Here is a 20,569-nt window from a genome sequence, read left to right on the forward strand (position 1 = left end):
TTTAAGTGGTTGTGGTGGTTTTTGTAACCCTTTAAGTGGTCATGGTAGTTTGCGTAACCCTTTAAGTGGTTGTGGTGGTTTTTGTAACCCTTTAAGTGGTCATGGTAGTTTGCGTAACCCTTTAAGTGGTCATGGTGGTTTGCGTAACCCCTTAAGTGGTTGTGGTGGTTTGCGTAACCTTTTAAAAACACTTAGATTGCAGGCAGATTTAGTATTTTATTTTTCTTCATCTTCCTAAAATAGAAGCCCCTTTAGAGAGCAAGGTGATATAAAGCTCCCCATCGATCCTATTCAGTTAAGGGAGATGCTGTAACCCCCTGCAGGCAGGCCCTGTTACCCTGAGCGCTAAACCCTCAGCTGAAGAACTGCGCGTGCCCGGCATTACAGTCAGCCTTACTTGCAGAAGGCAAAGGCAGAGAGCGCGCAGGCGCACGCGCTGTCATGCTGAAGCCATCATCCCCGCCCACCATTCGCGCATGCGTAACCACCCGCTTTACAGACCTATCATCCCCGAACTGCGCATGCGCACCCATAGACCTCCTTATCCCCGAGCTGCGCATGCGCACCCGCCCTATAGCCCTGTCTATCCCAGAGCTGCGCATGCGCACCCGGCCGCCCCATAGCCTCCCATCCCCGCGCTACGCATGCGCACCCGCCCGACAGCCCTGTCTATCCCCGAGCTGCGCATGCGCACCCGCCCCATAGCCCTGTCTATCCCAGAGCTGCGCAAGCGCACAGGCAGTCAGAGCCGGCCCGTCAGCTCCAGGGAGGAGGAAGCCGCCATGGAGTCATACGATGTGATCGCCAACCAGCCCGTGGTTATTGACAATGTGAGTAGAGGCTCCCGTTACCGGCTCCCTGTCCGCCCCCGCAGGCCCCGTGTGGCCGTGTCCTCCCTTTACCGGCCCCCAGCCCCCCGCATTCATTTTCCCTTTGTCACGGCCACCGCGCCCCGTCCTGCCAGTCAGAGCGGGCTGTGCCGCCCGGGGCCGGTCAGGCGGGGGATCTCCGGAGTGCCGCCCGGGGAGGGACGGGTTAAACCCGCACCGTGTACCGGCGGCCGGTCCCTCCCTGACGGGAATATTATTTACGGTGGGGGGGTCAGAGGGCGGGGCTAGGATGGAGGCAGCCTAACCTGCTACTCGCGTCACCACCCGCCAGGAGGACCAAAAGGGCGGGCCAGACGGCGTCCGCGTCATGTGATTGGGCGACCGAGCCTGTCACTCAGGTTGGGGGCTGGGCATGGAGTGCGCGTGGATGAGATCAGTGAGCCGCGCCCTGTGCTGGGATTGGCCCGGACCCTGATTGACGGGCCGTACACAGAATGTGATTGGCTGGTTGAGCTGTCAGGCTGTGCTTTGCTCTGGGTGTGGAAGGATGGGGATGAGTAGGGATAGACCGTTATATAGGATATGCCAACGTGTGTCACGTGACTCCCTGCAGCTGGTTGTAGGGTGCACAATTCATATTAAAGGGACACTATAACAAGTTAATCTGTATTAAGTTGTTATGATGCCAGGAGGCCCCCGCTGCACTCTTACCTTAAAGGGTTAAACCGGTCCCAAAATGTGCCTATATGCAGCTCCCCCAGGCGCCATCTGGATTCTGAATCTCTGTTTAGAGAAAGATTTAAACCCTTAAGGAAAGAGTGCGTCCGGGCGCCTCCTGGCACCATAACAACTTCATGTTGATAAAGTTGTTATGGTGACGGGAGTGTTCCTTTAAGTAAAGCACCGTTCTCACTTTCAATGTCTTTAGACATTGTGCGCGGGCCTTGAGGTGACCTGTGTGATTGTATTACAGCAGTCATAGGGAAAACCTAATAGGTACTTCCATATTGTTTCCAAAGTCTGTCATAAATTATGATGTTGCTATGGTGGAAGGATGTACCGAGGCGGTATTAAAGGAATACTATAGGCACCCAGACCACTTCATCTTGGTGGTCTAGGTGCCATGTACACTTTGTTTTCTTTCCTGCAGCTGAAAGCATTCTCTTTCTGCAGGAACGCCAATGTTTTCATTGCGGGGTTAGCCTGCCTCTATCGCTGTCATATGGACAGTCACTAGAGGCACTTCTTAAAATATTGGAGTAAAGCTTCATGAATTCTATCAGATGGCCACAAGGAGTCCATTACATGGGTGAAGCATGACGTTTTGCCACTTATGCACAATAGTTTCATGGAAAGCATTGGATTGGCTAAGATCCAATGAAGTCTTCAGCAATACCAAATCAAGGCTTCAGCAATATAAGGGAAAGGTAAGTAAACTACCTTCTTTAATCCTTGCAGCAGGGTCCCAGTCACCTAATCAGCAGTGATCATGGTACCATAGCATGAGGAATACATATTGGTATTACTAACGCTATAACTTAATGGATTAAACAGTTAACCCGAAGGGTTTTCTTTAAGTTCCTGGCAATTTGTTTGTCATCTTATGTCACTGTAGTATTGTCACATATGTTCTTGATTACATAACAGAGGTCTATGGATGAACCTGCAAGACCACAGGATCCTCCAAAGAACTACTAAAGCTATTGACAGCTGCTGGAGAAGGACAGAAACTGTCAACCATTGTCACCTTCGACTTTACCTATAAGACAGAGTAGTACCTACTCTGTCCTTTAATATCTCAGTTGCTTTCAAATTTCAGTGAAATTCCAGCACAATGTGTGTATTTTATGAGGATTTTGTAGTTGTAAATGCTCAAATTTAATCCTTAAGTAATCACAAAGGAGTCCTTGATATATCTTCTGCACCGTATACATTCAACACACTAAAAAGCACATACAAGTATGTGTCTAAAATGGTGAATTTGGCAACTTTGGGTTGCAGCCTGCACACATCATTCTGTGTAACAATAAAGGTTCTGGCCCATCTATCTCCACTCTTCTGCAAATAAATCCTGTATAGGTAATGGAACCTTTTTACCACTGCCCCAGTTGCATTCCCAAGCATCTTATTTTCTTCATATAAAATGTTCACAGTTTGAATTTCCTTCAAAAAAAGATTCCACCGTGTTAATTGGCTTCTTTCTGCTACAGGCCCTTAGATGGAAGCTTGCGTCTTTCCATTGCTAAATAGAGGGAGTTTTTTTTTTTTTTTAAAGCTTCTAAATACATAAAAACTGAAACATGATAGGTCCACTTTTATTGTAGCATATAGCTATGTGACACAAATTAAGGAGAGCAATATAATGAGAGCCTTTGTTGCCATAGCAGTAACTCAAGGTTTTTAAACAGACTATATTTTTTTCAATGGGCAGTGAACACAATTTATTTTTGCTTTTAAACAGGTGGACTATTAACTTATAGCCTTATATTAAAAATGCACACTTTTACCCAACATAACCTTGTTAGCCACAGCTACCTAAACCACGATGATAGCCCTTATATTACACAAATACAACATACTACCGGAACTGATGAGGACCCGGACAGGAAGATAGACTGAACCATCGCATCCCAGCTGGCGATATTGATCTGTTCCCCAACTGCTACCGTTGGCTATAGCAGCCCACATGATCTATCCTGGCCGGGAACATGTAATTGTTGTGTGAGAATAAAACTGTACGGTGCAAACCTGAATCTCTCTGTGGAACTGTATGTTCAAAAGCTTTCATTGCGATCCAAGTGGCCTATATAGCGCATATTCTCACCCTAATAAAAAAATAAACCCAAAAATAAATATGATCTAAAAATTTAAAAGGTGCAAATACACAAATTGGATACATCTTAAAAGGGAGCAGAGGGAGTAAAATTCCTAATCTGATGTCACTGATCCTGGGGTTATCATATAGCTTCAGTGATTTTTGTAGATCTCTGCATTTATAGGCCAAACTGTGAGGAGGCTCAAGGACCAGGTTACTCTGTGCATCATAAACTTGTGTGTTCAGCATAGGTTGAAATGGTCCTTGGAGCAACCATGTATCTCTCTGCTAAAACATGTACAATATTGCTTCTTTAAACCTTATTGAGGAAAGTCTTAGACTTAAAAGGCGGCCTTGGGTAGATCACACAGATAATCTACAGACACAGCAAATTACATACATGGCCACCCCCCGTGCACTCAGGATATGTCATTTAAAGGCTGCAGTACTTCAAATAAATTCTGGATGTGTATTTGCTACATATTTGGCTTTCACAGTGTTGTGAGCTTTATAAATCATTTTAGATTTATATTTTGTTGAATGAAAAAATTACTTATTCAGCAAGTCGAGAATATTTTCTTACATTAGAGCAGATGTTTGCTGAGATGAATTTATAATATTTACAGAAGTAATTATAGAGCCCTTAATCACACTGAAACTCGCAATCTTGGATCTCACGGCTCAAGAAGGCATCTAAAGAGTATTATGCATGATTTGATCCTTTTTTCTCTTCAATAAATACAGAAGCCATGTGCACCTCAACATCACCCATTCTTCCAAATGGAGTTGATATATAAGAAAACAGAGACACATGTTTCTACCATGGGTCTTTTGCAGGTGTTTTATACAACTGTGTGCACGTGTCGTAAGCTTGCTCACAAGTGTTTTAATTGAGTAAAATCTCTAAAACTGCTTGTGCAGGTAAATAGAAGCCAAACATTGGTCATGCACCAGGGTTTCAGTTTAAAGCTATGCCGAGGCTTATGGTATATGTACAGTAGTCCCATTAAAAGTATTGGGATTACCAGATAAGCTGTGAGATCTCACCTAGTGGCAACTATATTCTGTAAAATTGTTATTATGTAAATTTTGGAACTTTGACTTTAAGACAAAGACACTAAGTGCATTCTGAAATACTGTAACAGGAATGTTTATATGTATCCCCCTTATTGATTCTCCTTACGCGATTTATTTAATAAATTATGTAGGATTTAGGATTGTCAGTGAAAAGAAAACTCTTTACGACCAGGTGTAGTATTGCATTTACTTTGAGGTAAATAATGATATGGGCAATTGGATTCATCTGGTTTCTTTTTCTATTTTTAGGGCTCTGGAGTCATTAAGGCAGGATTTGCAGGTGATCAGATCCCAAAGTACTGCTTTCCAAATTAGTGAGTACCCTGTCTGCTTGTTTAGGCTTCGATTTAACTTTGTTGTATAAGCTTTCTAAATGATTTAATGTTTCTGGATACACTTTTAAACTGATTCAATACTATGAAAAATATTAGAAGTTTGTTATATTTTGATGTATTTTTTTTTATATGTGGTATATTTTTTTGGTATTTGCAAAGCTTAGCCGACAATGTTTTTTTTTTATTTAGGCCCTAATACTCACTGTGTATATAGGATTTAAAGAGCTGTGACCTTAACATGTCTATTATAGAATGTAAGCTCGATTGAGCAGGGTCCTCTTCAACCTATTGTTCCTGTAAGTTTATTTGTAATTGTCCCATTTATAGTTAAATCCCCTCTCATAATATTGTAAAGCGCTACGGAATCTGTTGGCGCTATATAAATGGCAATAATAATATTTGTTTATTTTTTTTCTTCCCCAAGTGTTGGAAGGCCTAAGCATATTCGAGTCATGGCTGGTGCCCTGGAAGGTGATTTATTTATTGGACCAAAGGCAGAGGTAATCTTGAACAATTTCGAAGTAGCAGGCAGTCTAAAACCATTTTTTCCCCCTGTGCTCGTGAAACATTGTGTACTTTGTGTTAATTCTAATGTAAACACTAACTTGTGTCAAGCTCCTCCTATCTGTGATGAGCAGAGAATTGATGTCAAGGGATCAGAAGTGATCACCACTACTTCCTTAGAAAATGCATTGATAGAGTAAACCAGCAACTTTAGAAAGATTGAGTGAATATATATAAATAGAGCTTGTTAAGACCTGCAGTGGTTATGGTACTGCGGTCTTCTATTCCTTTCCCAACAGCTGAGTATAAGTGATTATAGCTGCAGCAGGAAGTAGAGGAATAGTGTAGATGAATGCAGCTTCCAAGACGATTCTCCCCAGCAAATAGAATATTCCCCAAACATGAGCCTAGACTTCATGAAAGGTGTAACAGGAATAAGGTTTATTGAAAACACACTGGCTTTTATGAGAAATCCTCCTGCAAGAGGACCTCCCACAGCAAACAAAGACACTAGCCAATTATCATACAGTTTTACAGTAATACACGCCTTCCCTCTGATTGGGAGATATTGAGATAAGTTAAGGAATAAATCAATTATCTCCAGGCAGAGGGCACACAATTTTCCCAAAAGTTGGAACACCCCTTTCCCCACAAGGTATCCCCACAAATTACATATCCCCTGATAGCCCCGATCTGGGGGACAAACCTATCCAAATTTCACCCAGATCGGTTCAGGGGTTCTTAAAAAGTATGGAAGTCATGTCTTACCGCCACACACGAGGCTCCTGCCCAAAACAGTTCCACAAATTCAGCGTGTGCGGTCGGTCAATTGAGATAAAGGTAAAAAACTTACAAAGTACCGAATGGATCCTCCTGGCTCATAGGAGCGATTGCTCCCCTTGTCTGTACGAACAAAACTACAGAATGGCGCTCTTCTGGCTGTTCAGTAATTAAGAGAAGCCGGCGTTCGGTAGTTTCAGCGGTGGTTTGTGAGGTGGAGTGTCCGATTTTAGTTCCAGACACTCGACGACCAAGTCCCGCTGACTCCCCTCGTGCGAACAAGATGGCCGTCATTTTCTATTCCACGTGGCGTTCGGCTATACGAACAGTGACCGCCCAGGGAGCACTTAATAGTCGGTTCTTTTGAACTTAATGAGCCAGGAGGGTGGTCGGTGTGCGGTAGTTTCAAACTACTGAACCAATACTCAATATCCATGCAGTAAATGGAGGAAACAAACGAATAAAGAAGAAAATGTTAAAAGTCCATTTTCTTCACAGAGCTAATTAGATGTAAATTCTGAATCATTATTACAATAAATCACACAATTCAAATCACGGCTTTTAGGAAAAACCTGTTTCTTCTGCTACAGGGTTGGGATTAAAGTGACAATTTTATTTCAATGATGCTTTGGTTCGTTTTAGTACAACACTGTATATAAGCTGTTCCTATTTTGGAGGCAGACCTAGAATATGTTTTTTAGGTACTGAGAAAGAGGTGTGTGCATGTAAAATTCTCTACAAAGCTATATGTCCACAAGATGATTTTTTGTTTTTAAGCCTTCGTATACTGTGCTAAAACATGTTACTGCTCGTAGACACTTCTATCTCTCTGCTTTTTTTTTTTTACAAAGATGTAAAAATAAAATATAAATACATTTGATTGTTTTCCAACGTTTTGCTAACACTGATATTTTAAATAGAAGATGTAGTGTCTGAGTAGTTTGGTGCATACTGTTAGTTTTAAAATCTAGAGTTTTGCATCCTTATAGGAGCACAGGGGTCTCCTTTCTATCCGGTATCCCATGGAACATGGAATCGTAAAGGACTGGAACGATATGGAACGTATCTGGCAATATGTCTACTCAAAGGATCAGCTACAAACCTTCTCTGAAGAGGTGCAGTGTTTTATATTCAGCAAATTTTAATATACTTTAATTATTACACATAAAAAAAAAACATGGCCACTTATGTTACTCAATATGATTATGAGGCTTGGAGCTTCTTGTTCACTTAGCAGTTATTGTGTTAAAACAGGAGTGATATCCCTAACCCCCAACTCTCTGATGCCACTTGGTGGCTATCTTCACTGTGACGAGTACAAACCTTGCACTGTGTGCTTTTCCTGAGCATGACTGTGCAGCTTTAAATCAAATTAGATTCATGTGATGCATTGAACCTCCATGAAAATGGGAGGACCAGAATGTGTTAAGAGGACTCTGCTACTTCCTGCTCTTATTAGTACGTGTCATTGCACAAGTTGCAGATTTTGAGGAATTGGCAGAATTCAATATTTTAAAAAACAAGCAAACTGTGGCCGACTTCAGATTACAATACTTGTTATACTTTTCTTCCTTTCCACAGCATCCTGTATTGTTAACAGAAGCCCCTTTGAATCCACGAAAGAATAGAGAACGAGCTGCAGAAGTTTTCTTTGAGACGTTCAATGTCCCAGCTCTGTTCATTTCCATGCAAGCTGTGCTTAGTCTGTGAGTGTGCCTTTAAAGCTATTTGTATTGTATTTACCTGTACAGCTAGGCTACAAGAAAGGCTTCTCAATAGATTTAATTGTGTCACACCTCTGATTAAATCCATCTTGGGTTTCCATTCTGTTTGTTTTAGTTATGCAACAGGGAGGACAACGGGGGTTGTTTTGGATGCTGGTGATGGGGTGACGCACGCAGTTCCCATCTATGAAGGCTTTGCCATGCCTCATTCCATAATGAGGATTGATATCGCAGGCCGAGATGTCTCCCGCTTCTTGCGCCTCTACCTTCGAAAGGAGGGCTACGATTTCCATACTTCAGCTGAGTTTGAAATTGTCAAAACTATCAAAGAGGTTTGTAGGATTTTTGCATGTTTAATTTTTTTGTTTCAGCTTGTATTTTATTTTTTTTATTAGGGGTGGGGATATTTAATTTGTGTGTGCATTTTTTTTTTTTGTTTTTTTAAAACGCTCTTTCTTTATTAAAAGCCATGACTAAACTTGGAGAGAAACATTCACTCTGTGATTTGTTGGGTTAATTAAAAATTATAGGACAAAATCTTTTTTTTTTTTAAAGTCAGGCATTGACCGCGTAGTGAATAATCCTGCATTTTTCTAGCTTGTATTTTGGAGATCCTTGACATTTAATCCAATGCAGGGTACCTTACCTACAAGTCATTTTGTGTTGCTTCCTTTAGGGTGTATTTATATAGAATTATATAAATGACTCTCTTGTACTAATTCCAGGAAAGAAGGATCTCATTTTGTGATAGAATGTAGATCGTCTCCTTACCAACTGCTGCCCATTGATTAGATAGCTGCTTGTGATCCCTAGATGTTGAGATTTCTAGTGACTTTGAGTGTGTTCGGTGCCTGTAGTTGCAGACTCTCCTGTTATATCATGCTTTATCATTTAACTTAATTTTTAGTAAAGTAAACTTTAAAATATGAGTTACTTTAAGTGAAGATACTAACAGTCAGATCACATCAAACCTTAATGAAAATGCTTCCAGAGCTTCTTGTCTCTCTTGACTACAAAACTGCTAAAACCCTAATCCACTGTCTGAAACTGCGGAAGCCAAAATAGACTGGAAAGGCTTACTCACCAAGCACAATATGCTGTTCAGCCTAAAACAGCACATATGATGCATTTTGACTTAAGTTAGACATTATGCGTGGTGGACCACATTTGGTAATGCACGCAGTAAATTGCAATTGATTTTGTTATTCTAGCTGAGGAACAATTAATAATTTATATTATGTTTTGTCCTCAATTATATGCTATTTTACTATACCTATATCAGGGCTTAAAATATGAGGTCCTGTGCTGCTAGCCAAGCCTGAAAAGTAGCTTGCCATTGTTTGAGCACCACGGGTGAATTTTTTACTCGCAAGGGTAAAATTGTTACGCGCCAAAGGCTGAAAATTTTGAGCATTACCTACATCCACTTGGGGAAACTCCGATCTGAGGCTTAACACTTTCATACATGTAGGACTGCATACCTTAAAGTCTGCAAGCATTGCTCTTTCCCCGTGCTGTAACCCGAGTTACAAAGAGTGATGCTGTAACATGTGTTACGAGTAGTGATAAAAAAAAAGTTTTTAAAGCGGGACAGTGATTCAAAATCAGGACAAACAGAGAAACTTGAAATACAATCAAACTATGAATTTATCAGGAGAAGTGTGTTTTAACTAACATTTTACATCAGACTCTTTATACATTTTCCTCATTTGCAAATAAGGAATGTAGCTTGAGACATCACGGATTCCATGTGTGGTAGATATTTAGAAAAAATACTGTGGTTCTGTAAATTGACATGTATCCAAAAAACAATTTTATTCACATACGTTTTATCCTTTTGTTTCTTTGCATATACAGCGTGCATGCTACTTGTCTATAAACCCACAGAAAGATGAGACTTTGGAGACTGAGAAGGCCCAGTATTATTTACCCGATGGCAGCACAATTGAGGTTTGTACACTTTTTTTTTGTTCCGTTTCTATTTCACTTTTTCGTCAAAAAAGTCCCAAGTGAGGACTGAACATTGATCTTTATCTCTTGCACTTTATAAATAAACACCTAAGCGGTGTGAATTAAAAAGCATCTGGCTTGCAGAGAAATATTTACACTGTGTATATTCGTTCTGTTTAACTGATTTAAAAATAAATATAAATTTCTTCCGTAATTGCTTTACTAAGAGCAGGTTTTTGTTTTTTTACTTCTTAAAAACAAATGTATAAATTCACGTGCTTGTTTCCTACATTGCCATATGAATAAAATGAAACAATGCTAATTCTACAAAATTGCAAGTGCTCACAAGATTAATTGGTCTTTGGGTGTGTCTGCGAAACCATTGCAGACTTTACACTTTACAGCAGTTTATTTTAGTCATGTTTGCTTGATGCTGTGGTTAATTATACCACATTATCTCAACACATACAGTAGCTCTCTCATTTCACATAGAAACAATTTTGGATTAAAAATCAAGAACTCTGTGAAGAGATACACAAAACAATGTTTCTTTAGTTGTACATGTAACTACGTTTAAAGCAGGGGTTCTTAAAAGGAGCAGTTCAGCTTCCTTAACAGCCTCATATCAATGAAGGCTGGAGATCCTGGGCGCAGTCTTACTTTATGGGTTAAATTATTTTCAGATGGTCTAAAGCCCAAGTTGTCGTCCTGGCAGCCGTGTGCAGCGTGGTCTCCTCCTTCTACCACGGCACTAGTTAGGAAGATTTTGTCTTGGGCCCCTGTGATAGGCTAAGAACGTCAGCCAATCACTGACTTCCCAGTTAGAGGAAAGTTTTAGAAAAGTACATACACAATGTTTCTATTTTTTTTTTTTTTTCCAGTGGTGGTATTTTTGAAAACTCCTGAAAAAATGTTCTGCTTTAAAGAGTTACTTCAGGCACCATAACCACTTCACTGAAATGAAGTGGTCATGCTGCCTGGAGTCTGTATTTGCAGTGTTTTGCTATGCATTGCTGCACATAAAGCGTTTAACCCCCTCTGCTGCCAGAGCTGTAATTCCGCCTTTGGCAGCATCATTTGGGCATCATCAGCAGATATAGATACTATGATGTACCTCCGCTTTGACCCCTAGTGATAAATTTGGGAAATTACACAATTGCCGTTTGATGTAATGTAAGCATCTTTGTCAATTATGAGACTGTGTCTTCTTTGCACCTACTCATTTTTTTTGCTTCATGTTCTAGATTGGCCCTGCACGATTTAGAGCTCCCGAGTTGCTCTTTCGGCCTGATCTAATTGGTGAGGAGTGTGAGGGAATCCACGAAGTGCTGGTGTTTGCCATCCAAAAGTCAGATATGGATCTGAGAAGAACTCTGTTTTCCAACATTGTTTTGTCTGGGGGATCCACTCTATTTAAAGGTGTGTAACCCTGTTTTTTGTTTTCTTGCGTACATCACCAGTATTACTCGGGTGGATTTGAATTTTGTGTTACGAGATCTTTATTAACGCCTGCTATCAATGCAGGACAAGGCATCACCATGTTCAGAAACTTTTTTTTTTTAAATTCTTTATTTTATTTGTGCATGAAATGAACAACCAGGTCTGCACTGCCACAACAGCTGGTGCATACACATATAAAGACATACAAGAATATTGGCATGGCATTGGAAAACATTGCACATTTTTCTTGTTTTTCTCAGAGTGGGAACATATAGTAAAGTGGGACACACTAAGAGCAAGGCATAATGAGTAGCCAGTGATGGCTGACATTTTGCACATGTGCACATTCAAGAAGCTAATGCTATGAACGACTTTGGTGTGTTCTATGAGTAGGCTAATTGGTTACATAGCTAGCAGGTGTATCAGTATGCGGTTTGTAGTAGCCAGGTCAACTGCTTATGTGCCTAATGTGCCTTATGCGTGTAGTAAAAAGCTATGCTGGTGCAGTGTGCCCCTAAGTTTGAGGTGTAAACATGCTGGATCTAAGTGGTAAGCTGCATGCAGTATATCACCCTGGCTGGTCTAACATGCATGTTCCGGGACAGGCTCTGGGAGTCGTCTGTATGGCGGGCATGATACCTCGCCAATATGAGAGCCGACTTGCGGTTAGCCGATGCCCAGTCTGTTGCGTTGGTGTGGCTGGGTATGATTGTCCATCAGGGCAGGGATCTGGGCAAAATCCATTTGCAGGTTTCCTGGGTGCCCTAGACATGTTGGACCAAGGCCGCCAGGTCCGGGTAACAGGAGGGTAGAGTCCGCCGGGGTAGGCTGTTGAGTGTAGTCCAGGAAAGCTTGTTGCCGGGTGCCACGTGTAACCCCTCTCTGGGGTTGCCGTGCTGCGGGTCGTGTGGACGATGGGTACGTGGTCGGGCCCTCTGTGGCAAAATCATTAGTCTCTGGCGGGGGTAGTCTCTTTGCAGCTTTCCGACCCTCCTCCGCCACGGCCGTTAATGGCTCGGCTATGTCGCCGTCTCTGTTTGCCGTTGGCATGGCTCGTTGGTGGGGTGGGTAAGAGCTCTTATGGTGGGCTGCGATGTAGGACATGGAGGTCGCAGACTCCTCCAACCCCTTGAGTCTCCGTTCGACAGCCTTGCTGTTTGCTGTGGGCTCAATGAGGGAGCAGCCTTTCTCATCGGCCTCGGCGCACTCGGCGTCCGCCATCTTGCGTGCTGCGCCCAGACCCCCGATCAGGGCTGCGGTGTTGCTGGGCCTGGGTTGCATAGCCACTGGGTGAGGACCGGGATCACCCCCACCGGTCCATAGGGGGGGAACAGGGCTGGGTCCGCCCGGTGCTGGGCCTCTGGCTGGGTGCCGTCAGGCAGGATAGTGGGGCAGCGGCCGTCCACCCCTCTCACCACTGGCAAGGGCCTCGACTGAGACGGCGAAGTCCTCACCTCCAGGGGACTGAAACTCGAGGAGTCGGCCTCGCCCTGGATCCAGCGTCCCCTTAGCACTGAGGACCATTGCTGTCGATCTATAGTTAGTTCGTTTTTCATGTTTATTTCCTTTAGAAGTTAGTGAGTTGCAGGAGCTGGTCTCACTTGCGACCTTCCAGCTCGGCGGTCCGGCCCCACCCTGTAATTTTTTATTTATTTATGTAAAATAGCACACATTTTAACTTTTTTAAAAAAAAAAAAATATTTTCTGCTTGTTGAAAACCCTTTTAGTGACTAGATTTATTGAGGAACCTAGAATTGTAGGATATTTTAAAGGAAATTGCAAATTTTTGTAGTAGTCCCTTTTATTCAGCATGGATGCTTGTTACTGACTGCCTTTGAAGGTTCACACCATACACCATGACCACTACAGCACCAGGAGTGCCCTGGTGATTTCTCCCCGCCCTGCCCATTGGAAGTAGTCAAATTTGTTTTTGAGTAGTTTGACTTCTTACTTTGGATCCTAAGTAGCATTTTCCACTACACGTGTTTGTTTGTTTGTTTGGTTTTTAGTATTTACAGCTCTAAATATTTTTTTCTGGTTTTCAGGTTTTGGTGACAGACTTCTGAGTGAAGTGAAAAAGTTGGCACCGAAAGATGTTAAAATAAGGGTATGTTGATCTATACATTTTTATTATTTTATTTCAGTTATTTTCTGTGTTTTGATGTATGCCCATGGAAGACATAGTAAGGACCACTCCTATGTTTGCTTAGCTTGTCACATGCACGTCATATTTCCCAGCTTTCCATTCACAAGCTGGACACTAGTAATCAAATGGTTTCCATTTATTTGGAAAAACAATGACCAACTTTAGAACTACAGCTGAATGTGAGCTCGGTGAGAATCAAAGGAGTTGTTGATTTTAGAAATGTCTGTATCACCTGGAAACAAACCCCCAAAATAATGACCTATTGTACAAGGAAGTCCCCTGTCAATTTGTATCACCTGGAAACAAACCCCCAAAATAATGACCTATTGTACAAGGAAGTCCCCTGTCAATTTGCTTGTAAACATAACCAGTTGCAAAATTTGTTACAACTACATGTTCACCCATTATGTGAGACATCCCAGGAGAAAGCTAGCGCACAGGGCCAGTGCTACTTGAATGTAAACCTGGATGTGGCCTAGAACACAACCTGTAGGTGCGGCCTGTTACCCAAAGGAGTGGAAAAGTAAATTTAAAGCTGATGTTGTTAATGTGTCAAAGTGGCAGGATTGCTTTTAAATACTAAATATAAGTGTATATTCTCTTTTCCTTTCCTGCCTCCTGTTTAAAGTTGCATACTTACATATTACAACAGTGATTTATCAAAGTAAAATCAAGTGGTGCCATTGAAGAGTTCTGGATTCATGAAGTGACTTATGTTTACAGAACCCTGAGATGTCATTATTACTACCATGATTTTTTTTTCTTGGCGTATTTGTTGGTTTGTTGTTAGGGCTCATTTGAGCTCCAAGTTTCACTGAGACAATAATGCCTGAAGTGTGTGTTTATGTTAATCTAAATTAAAAGGATGAGAGCAGTCACACTGTGCTGAGTGTAACGCTCATTAATTCTGGTCAATGGTTTCTGAGTTCAGAGGTCCCGGTACTGTAGTGACTGTAAAACCATGCATTTTGAGGAATGATCGATGGATGATGTCGACATCTGTTCTACACAGGATTCCCTATTAAAATACATATCTATATCTCATAATGTTCTTATCGCCTAATCTGAGACAATGATTTTTAAACCTAGCATCTTGAAGGAGTTAACCTGTGAACTCCAACAGATGACATCTGTTTGGTTTGGCCAAGGCAGATAGATTGACTTGGACTTTGGACTTTTTAAAAACAGGAAAAAATAGTTCATTCAGGCATTTCCCTGTTGTTTACCTATGGAAATAACAATACAACTACCTCTAGACTAATGAATAATATTTTCATATTGTTGGCAAAGAAGCAGAATGTGTGACTTCCCATTTATTGACAACTTTCTACTTGTAATATTAAAAAGAAAAGTTCTAAAATAAGAAACATTGTACCACCTTTTAAAATAAATTTAAAAAAATATATTTTTTATTACCATGTTCAGTGCTCTCCTAGATTAATGACTAATGCTTTTTACAGAACAAATTCAGTCTCAGCTGAACTCCAGTTCTTCTTTATTAACGGACTTCATTTGTGCATTTTTACCAAGTCCAACAAATGTATATTCAGACTATTGGAAGCAATTTGTCCAGTGTGTATCTCTGTGCTTGAAATATGTCAACACTGGTTGAGTGAGGCATGGTTACTCTGTGCCATTTCAGATGCTTTAGTCGGCCAGTTTACTACTTGGCATTAGTTGCAATGAATGTTGCATGCATTCCACCATAGAGAGAGAAGCGCTTTATCCTGAGTGTGGGTTTTTTTTTTTATTCTCATGTAAACATAATTTGAAGTGAATCAAGTAATTCTGTAACTTCAATTTCCTTTGAAAAGCTAAGGTTTTTTTTATTCTCTTCTTATTTTAGATATCAGCCCCACAAGAACGATTATATTCCACATGGATTGGGTAAGTCATACAATAAACTTTCTGTTGTTAAAGGGACACTATAGTCACCAGAACAACTACAGCTTATTGAATTTGTTTTGCTGAGTAGAATCATTACCTTCAGGCTTTTTGCTGTTAACACTGTCTTTTCAGAGAAAATGCAGTGTTTACATTACAGCCTAGTGATAACTTAACTGGCCCCATCTCAGATAGCTGTTAGAGATCCTTCCTGGGTCATGGCTGCCTAAAATGCATCCAAACATTCAGTATCTCCTCCCTCTGCATGCAGACACTGAACTTTCCTCATAGAGATTCATTGATTCAATTCATCTCTATGAGGAGATGCTAATTGGCCAGGGCTGTGTTTGAATCATGCTGCCTCTGCCCCTGATCTGCCTCCTTGTCAGTCTCAGCCAATCCTATGGGAAAGCACTGTGATTGAATCAGGCTACCACTTCTGCTGATGTCAGCAGACTGCTTGTTTCTTTGAGTCTAACAGCATGCAAAGTTACAGCTTCAGGCTTGAATTCAGTAAGATTATCACTATATTTATGGAGGCATGAGGGAATAAGAGGGGCTTAGATGGTGGTGTTAACACTATAGGGTCAGAAATACATGTTTGTGTTCCTGACCCTATAGTGATCCTTTAAGTTAACGGGGCTCTCTAAGCAAACACTCAATATAGTGGAAATGTTGCCTAGAGTGTAAGGGCGCCATCTGCTGGTTTAGGTTCAAACTGATTGGGAGGAGTTTGACAAAAAAATAAAACAAAGGATGTCTCTCGATATTTTATACCCTTGACAAACTTTGTATCCTAGAAGATATTCTTTGCTATTCTTCTGTTAAAAACATTTGTATGTCCAATATATTTTTTTCATTTGTTCATTTGTTTTCAATCGAAATTTGGGCATCATTTTAGATTCGGCATTCCGATCAGTGCAGCCATTTAGTATATACCTCCATAAAATGGTACCCTTGGGGGATTTCCATCTTTAAGGGTACCAAATTAGGGATAGTTTAGTAGATAGCTCCTTTTGATATTCTTACGGCAATCCCACAAGAATTAGGGAGCTATCTACTAAGGTGATAGACCAAAATTATGAAAATGTTCGTAATTTTGGTCTTTCAGACAACATTACTAATATTAAAAAAATAGAATAAAAATACTTAGTATTGGTAATAAAGAAAGTTAAATCCTCCCTCCTTCCCCACCTGCTGTGCAGTGAATAGGGGCATGTCTACTAAACTGTTACAAAAAAAGGACTAGCACCGTGGCGGCTATGGTGCCCTGTCTCTAATCCAATAAAATGGGACAAAGGTCCCCCCATGCCACTGGCTGCTTGCTGTTTAGTATATGTGCCCCTTCTTTTATACTAATAGGCCAAAAATGTCCTAAATTTTGCTATGGTCTTGTGAATACCATTTCTGATTGTATTTTATTTAATATATGGTACAATTCCAAAACATTTAACCCAGTTTATTTATGCCCCTATAGTGGTTCCATTTTGGCTTCTCTGGACACCTTCAAGAAAATGTGGGTTTCAAAGAAGGAATACGAAGAAGATGGTGCCAGAGCGATCCACAGGAAAACTTTCTAACATCCCGCGAAGCCGAGTCTCTATTCACTTCAGTTTAAAACTCGCTTTTCAGAGTATGAGAGAATCTCGAGAGGTGACTGGTGGGTGGGTGTGTATGTATGTGTCTGTATGCGCTCTCCAGCATGCCAAGAAAAGATCTAAAGAGGGGAAAGATCTCATGTTAGAAAGGCCAGAAGAGCAAAGGGGAGGAAAGCCTTGTATCCCATTCCTATTATGTTTTATTATGTTGCTGCAGCATTTATAAATGGCCTCTTCTGAAGATGTTGTATCGCCTTGTAGCCAATTGACTCCCAACGGCCAGTGTATGCAGTCGGAAACTTGAACGTTCCACATTGCATTGCAATGGTGCAAGCTCTGGCCTTAAAGGCCTACAGATGAAATGCATTTACTTGAGTCTACAAAAAGAAAGAATGTTCCTGAAATCTGTAACAGAATACCTGATTTTAGGAAATGTTTCTATTGCATGGATAAATAAATGAACAAAATATAGTTAGACATCTGTTTTTACTTTAAAAAAAAAAAAAACCCTAAAGCTACCCCTGTAACAAACGGAGTTTGCAATCCAGACGATCTCGAAGTCTTCTCTCTCTCCTCTCAATGGCCCTGTTAAAACCAGTTCTCGTCATCTTCCAGTAATTGTTGTTTTCCCAAGAAAAAACATATCTAACTTAATTTTTTTTTTTTAAACACAATACAATTAAGACCACTTTTTTGTTCAGATTTAGTTTCTGTCCTCCGTAACAGATTTTATTTTGTACTGGATCTGCCTTATTGCTGTCATGATGCATGTTTTGTTTGTGTTATTTTGTCTCCGCCCACACCCAAATCCTTGCTACACAAAACATTAAATGGTCTTATAATCCTGTAGTTGTGCCTGCAAAGCCACAAATCATCTAATGTTTGTCTAACCGCTAGAAATGTCTGTGCACGCATTGACATAGACATTGCTATAATCACGCTATGCTTTTACAACAGGCCAAAACTAACTTTAGCACACCTCTCCTCTAGCTCTTAAAGAACATTACTGGCTGTCATCTGCTGTAAAGACCTTGGTATATATTTATCCTAGCTCTAACTTAGATTAATATTATTCAGTTATAATTTGCCTTCTCATGCATTCCCACCTCTCTCACCAAAAAAAAATAAATCCTAGCCAAGTCTGTATTGTAATTGCCAGCTAACTAATCCATTTAAGTGTTGGTACTCTGTATTTCACCCCCTCTTCCACTAGACTACATTAGTGGGATCATTTTAGAAAATGTTTTGTTTATTTATAATAAAAAGCACACACTGCTCTATTCTCTGTGTTCCCTGTTAGATTTTCGGAGAGACCCCCAACTGCAGAGGTGACATTACATTGTGAAAATTCTTTTTTTTTTTATTTAAATAAGAATAGCTTGAAAGCTACCCCCCTCCATTCATAGTTAAATCTGTGTTGTACTTTACTGAAACTAATTTAAACTGTACCTGGAACTGTGCTAAAATTACAAAAAGCACTTCCCTTTTGTAATTTTGGATACTAGAAGAATGTTTAAGTGGTGTAAACATGTCAGTTTTTTGATGGGTGACATGTGGGTGCCCATCCACATCTTTTCCAGAAGCTTATTAAGTGAATTTAACTCATTAAGTTGCAATATAAACTGTTATATTGTTAGCATTCCATATAATGGATGTCTACATAAACTAATGTACGCCTCGCCTGTGCTGTTCTGTCCCTCTCCCTCTGTCTTTAATCTAAAACAGGATACGTTTCCTTATTTCAATTTAAGACAGACTAACCACTAATTTCTGATTCCAACACTAAATGCTGAACTTAACGTTCTTCTCCTGTAGAATTATTTAATAAAAACAGATTTTTAGGATTATTTATGAAATATAGCCTGTAATTCTTGATGACTGTTTCCAGCAGCAAAATCACCATGGGTTTAAGTTGCATGATTCTTTCACTACAGAAATGTTAGTTACAGGGTATAGTTCCACCATGGCGTCCGTGTGGGTTTCTTGCGGATGCCCCGAACATTCCTGACTAGTCCACTCCATTCTCATACAAACCTGTACATATGGAGGCAAGCTGAGCACTGGGAAAACGTTTGCAATAGCTGGCGTTCCAGGAGTTCAGTTCTGCTGGTCTCTATCATTGGTAAGCAAAATGCAACTATCTAGGCACTGATGAAAGCCGATGTCCATGATTCTCTGTCAGAGGATGATGGGAATTATAGTGAATGCAGGAGAACTGCATTTTGCTTGGAGCCGAATATATTAAACCCTGTTAAGAGCACAGGCTGAGTGAGACAACACAGACCAGGGCCCTGTTAGCTTTCCTCGTGATGATGCAATGTCAGCTTGTTTGCGGTTATTACAGAAATGTCAGTTTCTATGTAAGAATAAACAAATTGGGATCAGTCACTGGCGTCTGTGCTTTGTGTCTTTGAAAACATTTTGTTTTCCACTTATCTTCGATCTTGTGCCCGTCTATGTCAATTTAAATGCGTGAAAGTAAACACAACATGCGACAATAGTGGGCGATGTCCATACATTTTAACACGTATGTGCATGACCAGTGTTGTGAATGGTTAGCAAGCTTACGCACAACACTATGGAGCTACAAATTCTGAACTTCAGGTGTTCCTTACCATTCCCAACATTCTGGCTGAGACTAGATACTGTTTTCTGTGGTAAGGTCATAAAAAAACCTCTGGAAAATCCACTATTAATGTATGTATTAATGCCTGGCTTGAACCTTACCAATCAAAAACACAGCAAGTCTGACGGAGGATTTGGAGTTTGCCAACAGGTGGAGGACACTGGTGTATGAATACTCTTTCTACAAATTTGTGATTTTATTTAAAAGGGCCAATCACACTAACCAATATAAACGTAGCCACAATCTATTGTATGTGAAAATTCAAAAGCAGCAATCCACTGTTAGGTACATCCTCTTAGCTGAAAAGACAGCTGATTTTAGAGCCAGAACCATGGTCAACAGGACCACTATAACATAACGGAGACTACTCTGTTCACAGAATAGCATGGTCCAAATCCATATGAATTTCTCTTTATTATCCATTTTGAAAAATACTAAAATAATAGGAACTGTACCTCATTGTGACAAACAACCCCTCATCTCATGAGAATCGTGAGGATCTATGATGAAGTGTGAACATTTCACACAATACGCGTGAGGAGATGAGTGGTTGTCACAAAGAATTTCATATGGATGTGAACCACGCTATTTTATCAACTCTCCTATGAACAGGAGTTTCCTTTGAGAAACTTTGCCAATCACAGAATTCAACAGCGGTTATTTAGAATCTCTGAACGGGTTTATGTATAAAGCAGTTTCTCCACCCATTATACATTGGTGCCTTAATTTGCCACCTCTCTGTAATGTAACCAAAATACTCTACTTTACCGCTTCTTTTTTTTTTTTAAATCGCGTTTCTGGATAATTCGCTCATTATTTTCTGATATAAAAAGGTGCATTCGCCAGTTGTAGAATATTTG

General features: G+C 40.6%; 1 protein-coding gene across 1 annotated transcript; it reads left to right on the forward strand.

Annotated features, from left to right (window-relative positions):
• Positions 1-722: 722 nt before the first annotated feature.
• Positions 723-19,471, forward strand: ACTR1A (actin related protein 1A). Its single transcript, XM_063434286.1, has 11 exons — positions 723-830; positions 4,972-5,036; positions 5,482-5,557; positions 7,331-7,456; positions 7,923-8,047; positions 8,181-8,397; positions 9,923-10,015; positions 11,260-11,434; positions 13,501-13,562; positions 15,448-15,488; positions 16,963-19,471. Exons 1-11 carry the CDS (start codon positions 783-785, stop codon positions 17,063-17,065), a joined length of 1,131 nt encoding a protein of 376 aa, XP_063290356.1. The 5' UTR covers positions 723-782; the 3' UTR covers positions 17,066-19,471.
• Positions 19,472-20,569: the final 1,098 nt, after the last annotated feature.

This window comes from Pelobates fuscus, chromosome 10 (genome assembly GCF_036172605.1).
Source record: "Pelobates fuscus isolate aPelFus1 chromosome 10, aPelFus1.pri, whole genome shotgun sequence".
Lineage (NCBI taxonomy): Eukaryota > Metazoa > Chordata > Amphibia > Anura > Pelobatidae > Pelobates > Pelobates fuscus.